Below are 20089 nucleotides of genomic sequence, written 5' to 3' on the forward strand. Positions count from 1 at the left end.
AGACGTGTGGACTTCAACTCCCAGAATTCCCCAGTTTAGGAACACCTAAGAAGGCAGCAAATTTAGGAACACCTAAGAAGGCAGCAAATTCCCAGCTTTTCTTACTTTTTCTTACTAAAATGGACAGCTAACATCAGTAAACGCCAACTCAATAAGCTCAAACTGCCCAAGGAGCTGATGATTCAGTTCTACAGAGGAATTATTGAGTCTGTCATTTGCACCTCTATAACTGTCTGGTTCAGTTCTGCAACCCAACAAGAAAGACACAGCTTTCAGAGGATCATTAGAACTGCAGAAAAAATAATTGCTACCAACCTGTCTTCCATTGAGGACCTGTATACTGCACGAATCAAGAAGAGGGCTGTGAAAATATTTACAGATCCCTCACATCATGGACATAAACTGTTTCAACTCCTACCCTCAAAACGACGCTATAGAGCACTGCACACTAGAACAACTAGACACAAGAACAGTTTTTTCCCCAAAGGCCATCTCTCTGCTAAACAAATAATTCCCTCAACACTGTCAAACTATTTACTAAATCTGCACTACTATTAATCTCATCATTCCCATCACCAATCTCTTTCCACTTATGACTGTATGACTGTAACTTTGTTGCTGGTAATCCTTATGATTTATATTGATATATTGACCATCATTTGTGTTGTAAATGTTATACCTTGATGAACTTATCTTTTCTTTTATGTACACTGAGAGCATATGCACCAAGAAAAATTCCTTGTGTGTCCAATCACACTTGGCCAATAAAAAATTCTATTCTATTCTATTCTACTCTACTGCAACCTGAACAGTTCTTGGGCAGGGTTCAGAAATGCTTCTAATTAGATTGATGTTTGCCTCTGCATGGGAAGCCTCTCAGAAATGTAACCAGTGTTCTAGCCGTATGTGTGCACTCATATGGGACTTTTACTTAGCATGGCTCGAAATTCCTTCCCTCTTAATTTCCCTCTAGATTTAGTGGTGCTGCTTGACTTCAGCATGATCGTGAGGCTGCAGAAACACATTTGCTCTCTGCCATCATTACCAATTTAAGTTCCCCCGGTTTTACAAAGAACCTGACAACAACGGATATCAGTTGTGTTTTCAAGATCTCACTTGAAGCGTCTGTTTATCATCCTGGAATTCCCCAATGAAATTCGCGGTAGGTCATGGGCTCAAAAACATTTTTTCTTCCAATTTCCGCCTATGAAATGTAGAAGTAAAGGAAGGTGGGGAGGGGTTTGGGGGGAGGCTATTTTTGGGCTCACTAGGATGAAAAAAGAAGGATGCCTTTAACTGGAAATTAAAGCTATGTACAAACAGGATCTGGAAGCAGGCAGGTTTTATTAAGAAAACTTGCAAGAACTAATGCAGGCAGTGACCAGGCATCAAAAACATGACTAGGGAAAAGAAAGAAAGAAAGAAAGAAAGAAAGAGAGAGAGAGAGAGAGAGGGAGGGAGGGAGGGAGGGAGGGAAGGAAGGAAGGAAGGAAGGAAGGAAGGGAGAGAAAGAAAAGAAGGAAAGAAGGAGGGAGGGGGAGAGAGAAAGACAGAAGGAAGGAAGGAAGGAAGGAAGGAAGGAAGGAAGGAAGGAAGGAAGGAAGGAAGGAAGGAAGGAAAAAGAAAGAAAGAGAGAGAGAGAGAGAAGGAAAGAAAGAAAGAAGGAAAGGAGAGGGAGAGAGAAGGAAGGAAGGAAGGAAGGAAGGAAGGAAGGAAGGAAGGAAGGAAGGAAGGAAGGAAGGAAGGAAGGAAGGAACAAAGGAATATGATTTGGCAAAGGTGATGATGTTTCTTTAGAATAAATGAACCCTAATCTCACTTTAACCTTAAATGTAAAGGAATTTAGAGCCAAGCTCGGTTGAGATATGAAAGCTTCTTTAGGGAGGGAGGAAGGAAGGAAGGAAGGAAGGAAGGACGGATGGAAGGAAGGAAGGAACCATTAAGGAAAGACTTGGAAAAGAGTTTACAGATAAACCTCCACTTACAAAGAGTCCCATAGGGACTGTTTGAAGTTACGACAGACACCTCCCCCACAAAGATTTTTATTTTATTTTACTTTATGCATGGCTGGCTCAGGAATTCTGGGAGTTGAAAACCCCAGATCATAATAGGGCTGTAGCTGACCATCCCTGCACAGAAAGTCAAGAGTAAACTCCTTGTTTTCCCTGGATGAACCTCGGAAAATAGTAAAAGACGATTCCATTCCTGTTTTATGTATTTATTTTCCTCGTCAACTGAAATCTACTTTCATCTCCCGACAATCATGTTGGTAATTTTTTTTTAAAAAGGCCATGCCAAAGTGAATTGTCTCAGTTATAACACACCAACAGCAATAAGAAAAGCAATAAGAAATATGATAAGCCTATTCTTAGAAAAACAGATGTTTTGTCTTCTAACTTCAAAAAAAATGGCCTCATAGCAGAATACGTGATAGATATGTCTGTGCAATTTGCATCATGTTTTGATTTAGCTTTTCTACTAAAGTGGGGGGAAAAACCCAACCCTTGTAATTCACAGAACATCTTCATTGTTCACAAAATAATAATAATAATAATAATAATAATAATAATAATAATAATAATAATAATAATAATAATAACAACAACAACAACAATAACAACAACAACAACAACAACAACAACAACAACAACAACAACACACCAGATATCACAATTGTGGAAAACCAAAACGTACAATTTATTGACATCGCGGTACCAGGAGATGCCAGAGTCGAAGAAAAAGAACTGGAAAAAATCATGAAATATTGCGACCTGGCCATCGAAACTACACAGCGATGGATGAAACATGTAACAGTGATACCCATTGCCATCGGGGCACTTGGTACCATGTCCAAGAATTTTATAAGAGACATCAACAAATTGCAGTTTCCTGCAATAACACCAGCAGAACTGCAAAAAACTGCGCTACTTGGAACATCATATATCTTAAGAAGGTACTTGGTTGATACTTAGGACTCTGGCAGCAACCCGTATCAACCATCAGCACCAGTCAATGGTATTTGTGATGCCTTTTTGAATATTCAGTTGACTGAGTTTCATGTTTAATGAATAAATCATCATCATCATCATCATCATCATCATTATCACTAGTCAAACACTTCCCAAGAGTTGTTGTTGTTGTTGTTGTTGTTGTTGTTGTTGTTGTTGTTATTGTTATTATTTTATGTCATTTTGTGTAATAATAATAATAATAATAATAATAATAATAATAATAATAATAATAATAATAATAATAATAATAATGATAATATAAAAAACGCTTGGGAAGTGTTCGACTAGTGATCTGTGATACGAAATCCAGCATAGTTATCTCATTTGCTGTGTATACTGTCACTTTGTGTAAATAAAATAATAACAACAACAACAACAACAACAACAGCTTTAAGTATGGCTGGAATTATATAGAAAAGTGAGATCCTTGATGCTCTGTTTCCTTGCAGACACTTTGTTCTGTCCTCCTTCGCCTCCATCCGAGTGATGGCCTAATTAGCCGGCACTATCAGCTCTGGCAGCAAAATAGCCAGCGTCTGCCAAGTGTCTTTGTTATCTCCCTCAATGCCAATGAGTCACCCAGAAACAGCTCTTAGTTAATCAGTTGATTTGCCTGCTATGAAGAGGCACAGCAGCTCGTGCTGCCTTTATATCCTGTGGGGTGTGGCTCCATGACTCAGCACTTCCTAGGCCTGCCCCACCCCTGCTTCTGTTGTTCCCTCCTCTCCTGCCTATGAAACCTAGGGTCCAACCAAGCCTGATTGCCATCAGCTGGGTCTGAAGGCGTGGCCTGGGGGGTGGAAAGAGTCAGGGGATGGAGGCCTTGTTATCTCTTCCACCTGGCCTGCCTCTGGCTCCTGGAGCCGTTGCTCCTGAGGTAAGTCCTGACACCCTCCCCCTCACTTTCCAAGTCACTTTCTGGCAGGAGGCCCGGCTCCGGGGGCGCAGACACAACACATTTCAAGAAAACAGCCAAGCTCAGAAAGCACCACGGACTCCACGTTTCAAACCTGAGCGAAAAATATTCTCTTCTATTGGTATCTTATAGAACAGTGATGTCGAACCTATGGCACGAACGCCCAAAGTGGCACATGGAGCCATATCGCCTGGCAACTGCAGCGTCACCTGTTCCTCTTTCGGGATTCTGCCATGCGCACATGACAATCAGCTAGGGTTTTTTTGTATGTGGCAGTGCTGGAAACTGGAAGAGCTGGTCTTCTGTTTTCCTGTGCGAGCATGCGCGCCCACCAGCTGATTGTCGCATGCGCATACGCACGACAAACCCGGAAGAGTAGCTGGCTGAAACTGGAAGTTCATTTTTCGGGCCCCGCATGTGCCCTGGGCAGTTTCTCTTCCAGCTTGTGGCCCAGACGTGCATGCCAGAAGTGGGTTTCAGCAGGTTCTGACCAGTTCTGGAGAACCAGTAGCAGAAATTTTGAGTAGTTTGGAGAACCGGTAGTAAAAATTCTGACTAGCCCCGCCCCCATCTATTCTCTGCCTCCTGAGTCCCAGCTGATCGGGAGGAAATGAAGATTTTGCAGTAGCCTTCCCCTGGATTTAATTATTTTATTTATTTATTTTGTCACAACAGTATATATAAGCATAGGCATGAAAATAACTATACAATATATAAGCATATATATAAGTATGAGTATGTAATAACTATATTAATTAGATATAATGAAAGGAAACAATAGGACAGGAACGGTAGGCAGGTTTTTGCTCTTATGCACATCCCTTACAGACCTCTTAGGAATGGGGTGAGGTCAATGGTAGACAGTTTTTGATTAAAGCTTTGGGGATTTTGAGAAGAGACCACAGAGTCAGGTAGTGTGTTCCAAGTATTAATAACTCTGTTATTAATATAATATAATATTATATATATATTATATATAATATAATATAATGGAGATTTTACAGTATCCTTCCTCTGCCATGGCATCCTCAGCCACGCCCACTGTTATAGAACAGTGAATATTGTCCTGTCTTGTGTATGTCCTTTTTTTTAACCAAGCACAAAGTTCAACTGAATGAAAGTCTTAAGGGTTATTCAGTTCTAGCTCCCCCCCTTCCCCATTCTTATACTAGAACTGCACACATGTAGATGGCAATGTGATTAACACATTTTCTTATTTCTTCCAGAGCCTCTGTGGCTCAGACTGCTAATGCAGTCTGTTATTAACAGCAGCTGCCTGCAATTACTGCAGGTTCAAGTCCCACCAGGCCCAAGGTTGACTCAGCCTTCCACCCTTTATAAGGTAGGTAAAATGAGGACCCAGATTGTTGGGGGCAATAAAGTTGACTTTGTATATAAATATACGAATAGAATGAAGACTATTGCTAACATAGTGTAAGCCGCCCTGAGTCTTCGGAGAAGGGCGGGATATAAATGCAAATTAAAAAAAAAAAAAAGATTCTTCCTCCTTTCTCTCTTTTCTTTTGGCTTTGATGTTCACAAACCCTTCCCAGGCTCAGTTGGAACAGTCGTTCTGAGACTAGTAAAAAAAACTCTGGCCAAGCATCTGCTTTCTGAGTTTCGAGATATTTGTATGCCAGGACTTGTGTAATATTGATTGCAATCTGGCTTTTCTCCCATAGCCCCTTTACATACATGAATTATGAGCCTTTTTTTTTCCCAGACAGTTATATGCAGTGGCATAATTCAGGGGGAAAGGAAGCTAAGATTAAAAGGGAGGATTGATCCCTTTGGTGTCACTTGTCTTATTTTTGCACCTTCCCATCATAAAGCTGGCAACTATCTAGGTCTCCATGGACTTCTCTCTTGATCTCCAGCAAGATTCCTGCCCCAGCTGGCTCTCTAAAGGAAATATTTTAATTTTTAGCTTCATATTTGTGTTCTGATAGTTTAGTTATAAACCTCCTATCACCCCTTGGAAAGACTTATAGGTGAATATATTTTATCTGGAACCTGGATATTTGTTAAAACTTTAAACTAACACTTAATGAAATAGCATAAATTGCTAGATAGCAGGCCAGAATAATCTTTAAAAAACTCCAATCTAATCTACTATCCAGATTCCTAAATGTTTCTAGGCTAACCCCACACAAGGCATCAAGACAAAAGCACTCCCTTCTTCAGCTTCCCCAGTTTAGAATAGTGGTTAAGGTCCAAGAGTAGAAACCAGAAGGCTCCGAGTTCTAATCTAACCTTAGGTACGAAAGACAACTGGTTGTCTTTGAGCCAGTCCTTTTCTCTCAGTTCAATCCACATGAGGGAAGAGCATTATGTATGAACCCTGCCTTGAGTTACTTATTGTAGGAATTTAGCACCCACCCCCCTCCTAGAAGAATGAAATATTTTAGAAAATATTTAAAAGGCAGAATATATTTTCCTGGATGAGAAATGGAGAAACATGTTTTAAAGACAAAGCAGCTTCCTGACTCCCCACCTTTGTCAATGGGCCATTAAAGCCTCAGCCAAGCTCACTCATTTTCCCCCACCTTTGTCAATGGGTCAGAGGTAGAAACTCATTCTCCCCACCTTTGTCAATGGGCCATCATCATCTGCAACACAATAGGACCCACCTAGCAACAGAAACTCACCACATGACACCTGGGAAGATTACATCAGCCAGCAAGGCTAGCTAAGACCCCCACCCCCTGGGAGTCTGACAGCCAATCAGGGTACTCTTCTTGTGCCCCAGGAAATTCAAAGCTCAGAGAAAGCATAAAGCCAGGGAGCGCACAGGATCTCATCCCTTTTCTGTTCAGGATCTCAAGCCATGTGATCCTGGCCACCATTAAACCATCTTTCCAAGCAGCCTCCATGTTTCCAGTGTCTTTGTCCCCACTTGGAACTGAACCAAGATGGATATTTCTTCCAACAATATAAAATAATAAAAGAGGGATTTTTTTTAAAAAAAGAAATCAAATAAACAAAGAAATCTGGTATTAGCAGACACGGTGTCTCTATTATTGGAGATAATGTATAGTCTGCATGTCTGGTAGCCATCAATGTCTCCATAAATTTGGCCTTGTAAATCTGTCTTAACTCCTTTATGACACCATTCCATTTGGAGCCATAAACTAAGTAAGGAGCTAGCCAAATTTTAGGGTGAAGCAAGCTCAACTATTCAGGGAGATGAATGCAAGAAACAATGGTGAAGAAATTTTCAAAGATGTCTTTAAGAAGCCAACGTCTTAAAAAAAAGTTAGGTAATTGGTCACCCATTGTTTCAGAGGTTTGTGGGTTTTGATTACAAGAAAAAGATTGACTTCAACAGCAGAACTGTTTTAGGCTACAAGCAGGAGGGCAGTTGGCATCTTTGAGTGATTGTGGACTCTCTATTGAAGATCATTAAGCCTCCATTTTGTCAGTGTGAAGGTCCAGTTAAATTGATCTGTGGCTACTCATGCCTATGCACAGGGATGTTCTCAAGTCCTGCTTGAGTTAGATAAGGGTCAATAGAATTCAAGGACAGTTGGACCTATTTCACTTGTGGCTATGTAAGGATTCGAGGCTAATTCCTCGTTTGACTCTGCCCCCTTGATTCTGGCACTCCTTCCCCTACACGTTCAACATCATTAACCGTGGAATGGATGTCCACCTATCATTTTAACAAAGCAAGATCGGGTGATCCCTGAATTTTCTTCCAACTTTGCAAATCAGCGGCTAAGCAAGCTTCATACTGCAGGAAGTTAAAACCCACTCCTCTCCTAGAAAATTTCCCCCTAAAAGGGAGGCAAAAACTCATTCCCCCCACCACCTTTGTCAATGGACCATTAAGGCCTTGAGCCAGCTCATCTGCAACACAATAGGATCCACCTAGCAACAGAAACTCACCACATGGCATCTGGGAAGATTACATCAGCAAGGCTCAAGCAAGCGGGGGATACAGCCTACAAAGTCAGCTAAGACCCCCCCCCCTGCCCTCTAGGAGTCTGACAGCCATACATTTCTTATACAGGAACAGGAAACACTCAGGTGGGGCCCAACAGAGGGTGTAAAACTCAGGCACTCTTAGCATCTCGGCCCTTTTTTCTCCTTCACCCAACACCTTGAAGCACGTGATTGCTTTTCCTGCTCAGGAACTCAAGCCATGTGACCCTGTTCTGGAACTCAAGCCATGTGGTCCTGTCCACCATTTTTTTTAAAACCATCTTTCCAAGCAGTCTCCATATTTCCAGTGTCCTTTTTCCCCATTTGGAAACTGAACCCAGATGGACATTTCTTCCAACAATACTGGTGGTCTCATAATCTCCCCTGATCATAAAAAGGAAGTTCCTGATTATCCCACTTTCAAATCTAGTGATTTTTATCCCAGTGATCAAGGAAGCACTTTTCCAAACGCCCCCCCCCCTCAAGTTCACTTTTTTTCGTGAAGGATCACTGTTTCATTTGATTCTGGGCAATTCGCCCCAGGAGAGAGAGAGAGAAGGAGAGCAAAGCTGTCTGTTCCTTCGCTCAAAGAGAGCAGACTGTATGGACAGCCAGCAGATGGAATGTCTTTCAAATATACCAAGCCTGTCTAGGGAGTTATTCTTCTATTTTCCTCTATGATGATTCAGACTGAAAAACCCAATTCTGCTCTCTGATATTATCTTGTCTCCTTCCAAGCGATGGCTTCATAGATTTTTTTTTATTTCATCTCTCTTCCTGTACTTTGGCGATAGTTCTTACCGGGCTTCTGATCTAGTTCCAGTGACTTTTTTTGGAGGTCACTTCAGGTCAGGTTGGACATCTTTGCAACAATTTTTCCTCTCACAAGGCAATGATCGGTAACCTCTTTTTCTACACTTGTGTATTATTCCTGCGCTGTGGCATTTAATGGCACGGGTAGAAAAGAAGATTTTGTAGGTGGAAATTCAAGGACGGGAAAAATGATGGTCTACTTAGAAATGAGGTGCCCAACTTCAATCTTTAGGAGCAGATGTAGAATGTCCCTTAAAAGTAGAGTCTCCTTCAAGTAAAGAAGATGTAGTGATGGAAAAAAGGCGTTGAGACTCTAGAACAGGAGTCTCCAACCTTGGTCCCTTTAAGACTTGTAGACTTCAACTCCCAGAGTTCCTCAGCCAGCTTTGCTTTGCTGGCTGAGGGACTCTGGGAGTTGAAGTCCACAAGTCTTAAAGGGACCAAGGTTGGAGACCCCTGCTCCAGATAGAGTACAGAGAAGAGCAACAAAGATGATTAGGGGACTGGATGTTAAACCTATAAAGAACGGTTCCTGAAATTTGGTATGTCTAGTTTAAGAAAAGAAGGACTATAGATGACATGGTAGAGGTATTCCAATATTTAACAGGTTGTCATAAAGAAGAGGGAGTCAACGTATTCCCCAAAGCACCCGAAGGCAGGACAAGAAGCAATGGATGGAAACTAATCAAAGAGACAAGCAACCTAGATGGAAGGAGAAATTTTCTGACAGAACAATTTAATCAGTGAAGTTGTGGGTACTCCAACACTGGAAGATTTTTAAGAAGATGTTGGACAATTATTTGTGTGAAATGTAGGGTTTCCTGTCTGAGCAGCGGGTTGGACTAGAAGACCTCCAAGGTCTCTTCCAGCTGTGTTAGCTGCGATGGCACAGCAACTAAAATGCAGTACTGCAGGCTATTTCTGCCGCCTGCTGTCTGCTACCTGCTGCCTGCCAGGTCTCACCAGCTCAAGGTTGATTCAGCCTTCCATCCTTTCGAGGTCAGTAAAACGAGGACCCAGGTTGGTGGGGGAAATATGCTGACTCTGTAAACTGGTTAGAGAGGGCTGTAAAGCACTGTGAAGTGGTATATAAGTCTAAATGCTATTGGTATTGCTATTCTGTTATTTTGCTACTTTATGTTCAGTTTCTGATGGCTTTATGGACAACCTTTCAAGGTCAGCCTGACAAGGAAACTAAAGTTATGAATGTTAATGCTATTTTTATTATAAAATTACAGTAATAGAACCTTGCAAGTCTGAATGGACGTCTTCCCTCCCTCCATCTCTTTATCTATAAGAGAACTAGGGAAGGTCAACCTTGAGACATTTTCTCAAATTACATTTCTGCCTCAGACTTAATTTTTTTTCCCCTCTATCCATTGTCCCGGTTGCAGCTCTTCCTTCGGTTCCTTAAAATATGCTTTCTGCCCATTATCCCTATGCGGTTTTATTAGTAACAGCACAGAGTGGTTTGCCAATCTCTTTTTCAGGCATAAAATTGTTCCCAACTTTCTATTTTTCTTTTTAATCTTATAGAAAAGGGGAATTATGGCATAAAGGACCGGAGAAAAACAGCAACCACAAAATAAAGGTAAGGTAGAAACCAATCAAGGACAATTAACATAATAAACTTATGGACAAATTTTAGGCCGAAATGCCTAAACAAAGAGCCAGGTGAAAAGGTGGTGGTAGGCGCAAGATGTATATTGGCTACATTTTATTCCCACGAGTATAAAATGCACAAAGGATCGGGACCATTCACTAAGTCGCAGCACAAAATATTGTTTCAAGCCTGTACACAAGAATGTAGTCAACCTTAATCGAGCACTAAATTGGTGCCAGATAAGGGTCAACAGAATTCAAGAGGGGTTGGACTTGGATTGTTTGTGGAAATGTAAGGACTCTAAGCTGATGACACGTTTAACTCCAGCCCCTAACTCTGCCTGCTCTTCTACAAACATCCACATTTAGGTGTCCACAATGCCTCTTGAGAAAGTCAAATGTTTGTCTGAAGAGAAATCTAGAAGAGTTCTAGAAACGCTTGATAATTTGCTCTACTTATGGTTTGTTCTCCGTAGCAGTCAATTGTCACTGGTTTTTTTTTTCATGTTCTAACTCGTAAGGCAAGGTAAAAGGTAAAGGTGAAAGTTCCTCAAATTCAACAGGAATGAGAAAGAGTGGTGTGGTGACTTAGAGGTAGAGCTCTCGCCTAACAATCAGAAGGCTGTGAGTTCAATCCTAGGTAGTGGCACATATTTCTCTCTCTAGGCACAAAGAGAAAATATGGAGCTGCGAGTTCCATGTAGGTGTCAGGAAGGGCATCCTCCAGTAAATGCTCAGCTCCATTCAGGCCCCCCAGTGCCACCCCAATGCAAGGGATAACAGGGTTGTTAAGAGAAAACAAAAAGGCAAGATATAGACAATATTTTGGACTGCTGGGTATCTTGAGAATTTTGAGAGAAATCTACAAACACTACCACACATCGCCTGCAATGGTGATTTGTAAGGAGGCATGGAACATCATTTCTTAAAATACAACATGGTGACTTGGTTTTCTATCTTTATTTCTAGTCTTCTATGATGCTTCTTTGATTCCCTGTTTTGTTTGGTCTGTTATCTGGGAAAAAGTGGGAATACTTTCCCACCATAGGCCTCAGTTGCCCACCATCTTCTATTTTTTAAATATATCTATGGGAGTATGTAGGGTCTCTTGAGGCATTCTTGTAATTAATTTCTTTTTATGTTGGAGAAAAATCAGACAAAAAAATGGGAGACTATTGTAGAGTTAAAAGTTAAAAGGGCCTCTGGTGGCTCAAACTGCTAAGACAGTCTGTTATTAACACAACTGCTTGCAATTACTGCAGGTTCAAGTCCCACCAGGCCCAAGGTTGACTCAGCCTTCCATCCTTTATAAGGTAGGTAAAATGAGGACCCAAATTGTTGGGGGCAATAAGTTGACTTTGTATATAATATACAAATGGATGAAGACTATTGCTAACATAGTGTAAGCCGCCCTGAGTCTTTGGAGAAGGGCGGGATATAAATGTAAATAAAAAAAAAGTGATCCAATTAGCTCCTAAGCTAAGATTTGGGTTTTAAAAAAAAATTAAAGTAAGCTTAAAGACAAGGAGGAGGAGGTAGTTTTGATGATTAGTGGGGACATAAAGTCTACACTGAGCGGTGGCAGTTCAGCGGTTCGAATCCCTAGTGCCACCTAATGAGGTAGCTCCCGTTACTTGTCCCAGCTTCTGCCAACCTAGCAGCTTGAAAGCATGTAAAAAATGCAAGTAGAAAAATGGGGACCATCTTTGGTGGGAAGGTAACAGCGTTCTGTGCACCTTTGGCGTTGAGTCATGCCGGCCACATGACCACCGAGATGTTTTCGGACAGTGCTGGCTCTTTGGCTTTGAAACGGAGATGAGCACCACCCCTTAGAGTCGGGAACAACTAGCACGTATGTGCGAAGGGAACCTTTACCTTTACTTAAAGTTTACTTAGAACCAACACCATGTTGCTCATCCCTTTTATAAGAAAAGTCATCCAATAAACGCAATAAGAACAATCAAGGAAAGAAAAACTGGTGTCCCTTCTATATATTTTTGTTTGTTTGTTTCCAGTCAACAGTTCAAAATTCTGCTCACTCAGAGCTTGGTTCAGAAGGAGAAGCTTTTAATATGATAAATTGGCCAAGTTCTAATACTAACATCAGGTTAAGATGTTGATTTATATGACATTATATTCCACTCTGAAAAAGAAAACACTGTGAATACCTTAACTTGCAATTCAGAACCAACCTGATAGGTAAGGAAGGGTCTCCTGCGTCCCACCAATCCTTTGGTGGACTAATATACATGCACCACAGCTCCCAGCTGTACCCGTGGGCTGAATTTTCATAGCGCTGCACCTCAAAGGTGTCCTGCTTGATATTGTCAATTGATGGGAGGATGACCCTTTTCCGGTTCTCCTGGATTCTTGAAAGAACTGGCTCTGCCCTGGAAGAGAAAATGAAATCATTAGTTTGGAAAGATGCTAGGCAATTACATTCCAAGAAGCACACCATTGATTAGATAGGTTTTCATCATTTGATACTTTGTGGTATGTGCAATATATTTTTATCAGGAATCAAAATTCTAGTCCACCTATCTACCTAATACCGTAGATTCTATACTATTATGGTTGGTCACACAGTTCGCCAGATGTTGAGACTGAATTTGGCATTTTTAATCCACCTATCAAGTTCCCAAGAATTTGAGATAGGTAGCTGATGTTATTAATGGTACATCACAAATGTAAGCTGTTCAAAGTAAAGCTGCCTTCTGCAATTGACTGATTATGTTTTTGTCAATGCCAATAGTGTTCATGTGGTGCTCCAGTTGTTTTGGAATTGCACTCAAGGAGCCTATTACTATTGCTATTATTTTTTGCTTTCTTTTCTATCATCATCAAAATAATCAACAACAACAACAATTTATACCCTAACTTTTCGTTGAAGTACTAATGCAACTTTCAAATATCTGCATACATTGTATGCTCATAGCAACAACACAGAGCATTGGATTGAGGGAGACAGACTCACCCAGAGATACCCGTGTTGAGGGTAGACTTGAACCTGGGTCTTCTCTATCTTATTCCAGCACCTTAATCATTAGAACCAAGGGTGAAATCCAGCAGGTTCTGACAGGTTCTGGAGAACCGGCAGCAGAAATTTTGAGCAGTTCGGAGAACTGGCAAATACCACCTCTGGCTGGCCCCAGAGTGGAGTGGGAATGGAGATTTTGCAATATCCTTCCCCCAGGAGTGGGGAGGGAATGGGGATTTAGCAGTATCTTCCCCTGCCACGCCCACCAAGCCACACCATGCTCACCAAGCCACACCCACAGAACCGATAGTAAAAAAAATTTGGATTTCACCACTGATTAGAGCGCATTGACTCTCTATTCTATTCCATTCCTGAGTAGAAGAAACTAGGGATTGAAATCAGGATCCAGCTTCTACTGTAACATTTAACTATTGGTTACTTCAATATATTTCCCAAAGATAGAAAGCAAGACTCTTTAATGGGGATGCTGAGAGCTTTGTGCATGGAAAATCACAGGCCTTTATGAAAGCAAAGTGGAGTTAAAGCCCAATAAAATAAACCACTCAAGAAAACAGTATATGGATATTTATTCAGTCTTGGCTTATGCTAAGTCAATAAATCCTTTAACAATTGCACCGGCTTAGACAGCATCAAGGAACTTCGCCTTAAACATCTTGTGAAAAGAGAAGGCGAATGGTGAGGCAGCTATCTCAAGGTTATTCGAGTACATCTTTCCCTTATCCCCATTCAAAACGCAGGAAAGATTTCACACAGGCTGACAACAAAGATTGTGGAAGGGAGGGAGATCAACTGAATCCATCAATGGGGATTTTAGGCTGCAATCCGAGGTAGATGCCTGAAGGTAAGGTTCCATTTAAACTCTGTAGGGCTTGCCTTTCAGTACACCTGGAAAGAAATTAACTGTACATTTGCCAATCTGTATTCCCACTTCTGATGCAGGTTGACTAAAACATCGCCTGAATGAGAAATTAGCCCTGCAAATGACACAGTTCCAATGCCACGCAAGCTTTTCAAAATTTGGATGCTTCTCCTGAGATTTAAATGCAAACACTAATCACGGTCCCTTTATATTCCCATCAGAATCGAATATAATATGAGATTAGGACTTTCTCTTTGAATCTCTAACATGCCAGCTTCCAAATGTGACAATATAATCCTTCATTTGCTTGTCTTGGAAGGGGGAACAAACATTTCCCTCAAAAAAATAAATAAAAAAATCACAGTATTGTTAGACCAATAGCATAGCAATTTAGGGTTATATACTGCCCCATAGAGCTTTACGTCACTCTCTGAGTGGTTTAAAATGTAGAAGCATTATTTGCATAGTGCATATTGCAATTTATTGCATATTGCATTTTACTGACCTCAGAAGGATGGAAGGCAGAGTCAACCTTGAGCTGGTCAGGATCGAACTCCAGGCTGTGGGCAGAGTTTGCCCACAATACCATTGCACCACCAAGATTATGTGAGTAACACAGTCTTATCTCTATCCATTATGCTTAATCTCTATCTATTGAGCCACGGTGGCGCAGTGGTTAGAGTGCAGTACTGCAGGCTACTTCTGCTGCCTGCCGGCTGCCTGCAATTTGGCAGTTTGAATCTCACCTGGCTCAAGGTTGACTCCGCCTTCTATCCTTCCGAGGTGGGTAAAATGAGGACCCAATTGTTGGGGGCAATATCCTGACTCTGTAAACCGCTTAGAGAAGGCTATAAAGCACTGTAAAGCGGTATAGAAGTCTAAGTGCCATTGCTATTGTGCTTCTCTATCACCTCCCACAATTTTTTTTTTTTTTTGTTCAAAAAGTTTTTATTAGTCAAAAAAGGTTTATACAAATACATATCAGGTATGGTAAATTTTCATTTTTCTTATCTAAAATAAGAATTTTACTCAAATTTTTTAACACATACAACAGCCATAAGGCAAGCAGGTGACACGAAGTAGCAAAGTTTGCAAATTTTAAATACGTAATAAAGAAGAGTCAAGAATAAACAGAATATCGTACAAAAGAGAATAAGGAAAACCAACACAATCCCAAATATCTTTATCACTTCCTAGTTTTGGATCTCAGAACTCTGGGTTCAGCCTGACCCAACTCCAGGGCCGCAACAGCGGCAGCCGCTCAGCCCCATGATCTATAACCTCCCTTCTTCAATTCCTGGGTCATCTGATTCCAGGAAGGCTTTGTGTTCCTCCACATAGGCCGTAGCCTCCGCAATTGTACTGATTTTTTCGTAATGCCCTCCCGGAAAATCATCAATCCCTCTGGCATCAGCCATCTGAAGCCCACTCCTTCTGGTACAATTTGCTTGACAAAAAATAATATTTCTTTCTTTTTTCACGTACCTGTCTGGGAATCTGCCTCAGAATGGCTATCTCCCTGCCCCTGTAAATCAGTGCCCCACTCCTATGTTTTCTAAGAATTTCATCTCTCGTCTCTCTTCTCACAAATTTGACATGAACCTCTCTGGGAACTGCATGCGTGCGTGCATATTGCAGATTAACTCTATAAACTCGATCCACATCCCAATTCATGAAATCAACACTTCTCCCAAGAAATTCTCCCAACAATTTAGTCACAACATCTCTCAAGTCTTCTTGGTCCACTTCTTCCAAATTTTGAAACCTAAGGAAATAAGACATTTTATCCATCTGTAGTCCAAGCACAGCATTGCCTGTCGTCTCCTCTCTTTTCTGCACTGCCCGCATTTCACCCTCAGACCTTCCACTTTCTGCTTGTTTTCTGCTGAGACTTGTTGAGTATCCTTTAAATCCTTTTGGATAGTCACAATTTCTTCTCTTATTTCCGTTTGGCCTCTTTGCAAATCATCCAGTTTCTTGTCCATATTGGATAACTTTTCCAGAATTCTCTCCATCTCTCCAGCAGTTGGTCTCTGACCTTTTGCCATTTGAAAAAAAAAAGAATCAAAATCCTCAGGCAAGCACAGTATCCTTGTAATTTCCTCCGGATCCACCAGGGGGCACTCACAGGAGCAACGAGTCCAGAGTACAGTTAGTCAACCAGGAAGCCGAAGGGAAGTGATGTCATCAAAATTCTCATAGTGAAGGCGGAAGCTGGACGCCACCACTGTTCCCCAGAAGGAGGGGGGGCCTCAAACCTTCCCTCCTAAATTTCTCCATCACCTCTTCTCTCCAGAGCTCCACAAAACCGGTAATCTTCTTATTTTAAGTTCTCCTCTCTCCAAAATAACTCGTGCTCCTTCCAACCGCAGGGGAGAAAAAACCCCCCCGCACTCCGGAGCACTCCACTCACGTTTACCGATATTCCTTCCTTCTCCTCCTCAATTCTTCTCCGTGCCCTGTTCACCACCAGGCTGCTGCAGTTATAAATCCAATGCCCGGTGTCACGGGCACAGCGGCAAGCGGCGACCAAAATAATGGCCGCGGCCTGTGGCCTCCGAACCCCGCCAAGCCTAGGACGCGCCAGCATCGGTCCCCACAGTCCTGTATGTCGGCTGGGAGACCCCTGGCGAGCCGTCCGTACGGCAGGTGTCCTTTTCGGAACACCTGGCCCCTGAGGGCCTCGGCGGCGGCCGGATTCGGGCGCTGGAGGCAGGAGAAACCTTCCAGACGTCCGTTGCCACTGGATACCGGAAGTCGTCTCTCCCACAATTTTAAATGTCATCTCCTTTGGTCAGAAGCCTGCCTGTGCCTAAATTCAATGTGTCTCCATCTTATTATTATTATTACTATTGTTATTGTTGTTATTATTATTTATTTATTTATTTATTTATTTACCAAATTTTTATACCATCTATCACACTTGCACGCCCCTGGGCAATTTGCAGATAAAACAGTAAAATGATATACATGCTATTGTTTAAAAAAACAAGTTAAAAGCTCGATTAAAACAAAGTTAAAAGGGACAATTGTAAAGTTAAAAGCCAGAAGAAAGCCTGTTTGGCTCTCCAACCAACCCCAGGGCTGCAAAGCATTCTGGGATTCTGTGGCCAGTCAGCAGAGCCAGGACTTAATGCTCTTCCAGAAGCCCAGGATGGTAAAGACCTTTTGCCTCTGGGGACAAGCAGAAAGCAAGTCACTGTGCAGCAATAAGCAGAGAAGTCTTTCTTCCTAGACCCCACCAATCAAAGTTCTTTAATCAATGGACTCTGTAATGTGCCCTCCCTCCCTGTTGAGGTGCGATGGGTAGATGAAATTGCCTTAGCCATAAAAGCTGGATGGTGACTTTGGGCCAATCACCAGGAGACTATGAATTCTAGTCCCACCTTCAGCATGAAAGCTAGCTGATGACTTTGGGCCAATCACCAGGAGACTGTGAGTTCTAATCCCGCCTTCGGCATGAAAGCTAACCGGTGACTTTAGGCCTATCACCAGGAGACTGTGAGTTCTAGTCTCGCCTTCGGCATGAAAGCTAGCCGGTGACTTTAGGCCAATCACCAGGAGACTATGAGTTCTAATCCCGCCTTCGGCATGAAAGCTAACCGGTGACTTTAGGCCTATCACCAGGAGACTGTGAGTTCTAGTCTCGCCTTCGGCATGAAAGCTAGCCGGTGACTTTAGGCCAATCACCAGGAGACTATGAGTTCTAGTCCTGCCTTCGGCATGAAAGCTAGCCGGTGACTTTAGGCTAATCACCAGGAGACTGTGAATTCTAGTCCTGCCTTCGGCATGAAAGCTAGCCGGTGACTTTAGGCCAATCACCAGGAGACTGTGAATTCTAGTCCCGCCTTCGGCATGAAAGCTAGCTGATGACTTTGGGCCAATCACCAGGAGACTGTGAGTTCTAATCCCGCCTTCGGCATGAAAGCTAACCGGTGACTTTAGGCCAATCACCAGGAAACTATGAGTTCTAGTCCTGCCTTCGGCATGAAAGCTAGCCGGTGACTTTAGGCTAATCACCAGGAGACTGTGAATTCTAGTCCTGCCTTCGGCATGAAAGCTAGCCGGTGACTTTAGGCCAATCACCAGGAGACTGTGAATTCTAGTCCCGCCTTCGGCATGAAAGCTAGCTGATGACTTTGGGCCAATCACCAGGAGACTGTGAGTTCTAGTCTCGCCTTCGGCATGAAAGCTAGCCGGTGACTTTAGGCCAATCACCAGGAGACTATGAGTTCTAGTCCTGCCTTCGGCATGAAAGCTAACCGGTGACTTTAGGCCAATCACCAGGAGACTATGAGTTCTAGTCCTGCCTTCGGCATGAAAGCTAGCCGGTGACTTTAGGCCAATCACCAGGAGACTGTGAGTTCTAGTCCCGCCTTCGGCATGAAAGCTAGCCGGTGACTTTAGGCCAATCACCAGGAGACTGTGAATTCTAGTCCTGCCTTCAGCATGAAAGCTAGCTGGTGACTTTGGGCCAATCATCAGAAGACTGTGACTTCTAGTCCCTCCTTAGGCATGAAAGCTGGCTGGGTGACTCTGGGCCAGTCGCTCTCTCTCAGCCCAACTCACCTCAAATGGCTGTGGTTGTGTAGAATATAGAAGGAGGAGGAAGGTGTTGGCTATGTTCCCGGCCCTGAGTTATTTGTAAAAATAACAAAGATGAGATTCATATAAAATAAAATAATATTTTTTGAAAAATTGGGTTGAGAGGGTTCCTTAGATAACCTGGTCCTATGCCATTAAGGACTTTAAAAGCGTGACCAACACCTTAAATTGCACCCATAAGCAAATTGACACTCAATGTTCCAAAGGTGTTACATGTGCAATCTTAGGGGCACTCAAAACTGCTTATGCCACCTCATTCTGTACCAGCTGCCGCGTCTGAATATTCTTTCAAGGCTACCCCTAAGCAGAGTGCATTTCAGTACAGGTGGTTCTCGACATACGACCACAACTGAGCCCAAAATTTCTTTTGTTAAACAAGACAGCTGTTAGATGAGTTTTGCCCCCGTTTTACAGTTTTTCTTGCTGCAGTTTTTAAGTGAACCACTACGGCTTCCTGATTGATTTTGATGATCAGAAGGTTGCAAAAGATGATCACATGACCCCAGGACACTGCAACCGTCATAAATATAAGTCAGTCATCAAGGATTTGAATTTTGATCACTTAACTATGGGGATACTGAGTGGTGCGGTGGCCTAGAGGTGGAGCTCTCACCTCACAATCTGGAGGCTGTGAGTTCAATCCTAGGTAGAGGCAGATATTTCTCTCTGGGCATGATGAGAATATATCTGCTGAATATACCGTATTTTTCGGAGTATAAGATGTACCTTTTTTCTCCCAGAAAAGAGGATGAAAATCTGGGTGTGTCTTATACTCCGAATGTAGCCCCGCCCAGCTTCTCAAACGGAGGTTTCAGAGGCTGAAAAAAGCATCAGAAATGGAGCTTCAGCAAAGAAGCCTCAAACGGAGCTTCACAGAACTTAGAAAAAAATTTCACAGAGCTTAGAAAAAAAGCCCCAAACGGAGCTTCAGAAAAGAAGCTCCCAAACAGAGCCTCAGAGGCTTTTTTTCCTGAAGCTCTGTTTCAGAGCTTGAGGCTTTCATAAGCAGAAAAAGGTTTTTTTCTGAAACAGAGTTTCAGAGGCAGGAAAAAAAAGCAAAAAAAAAGCAAGTCACAGAGCTCACAACCAAGGAACCTGTTGCTAAAATTCACCTCTGGGAACAGCTGATTGGGGGTATTATGGGAGGGTGATTCACCTGCCAATCAGTTTTTTTTTATTTTCCTCCCCAAAAACTAAGATGCGTCTTATAGTCTGGTGCATCTTATACTCTGAAAAATACGGTAACTCTGCATTGGTGACAGGAAGGGCATCTGGCCAGTAAACACTCAGCCCCATTCAGTTGCCTAGGCTCCACCCCAATGTAAGGGATTATGGGGTCATTAAAGGATGATGAACTATGG

The 20089-nt window shown here is 42.3% G+C and overlaps 1 protein-coding gene across 1 annotated transcript in view; it reads right to left on the reverse strand.

The window, feature by feature from the left end:
* The window catches only part of GALNT17 (polypeptide N-acetylgalactosaminyltransferase 17), a 411497-nt gene that overhangs the window by 160527 nt on the left and 230881 nt on the right, over positions 1-20089 (reverse strand). Inside the window, exon 5 of the mRNA XM_058164286.1 lies at positions 12459-12656. Coding sequence (XP_058020269.1) covers positions 12459-12656 — 198 coding nt within the window. The remainder of the gene's footprint in view (positions 1-12458; positions 12657-20089) is intronic.

This window comes from Ahaetulla prasina, chromosome 1 (assembly GCF_028640845.1).
Source record: "Ahaetulla prasina isolate Xishuangbanna chromosome 1, ASM2864084v1, whole genome shotgun sequence".
Taxonomy (NCBI): domain Eukaryota; kingdom Metazoa; phylum Chordata; class Lepidosauria; order Squamata; family Colubridae; genus Ahaetulla; species Ahaetulla prasina.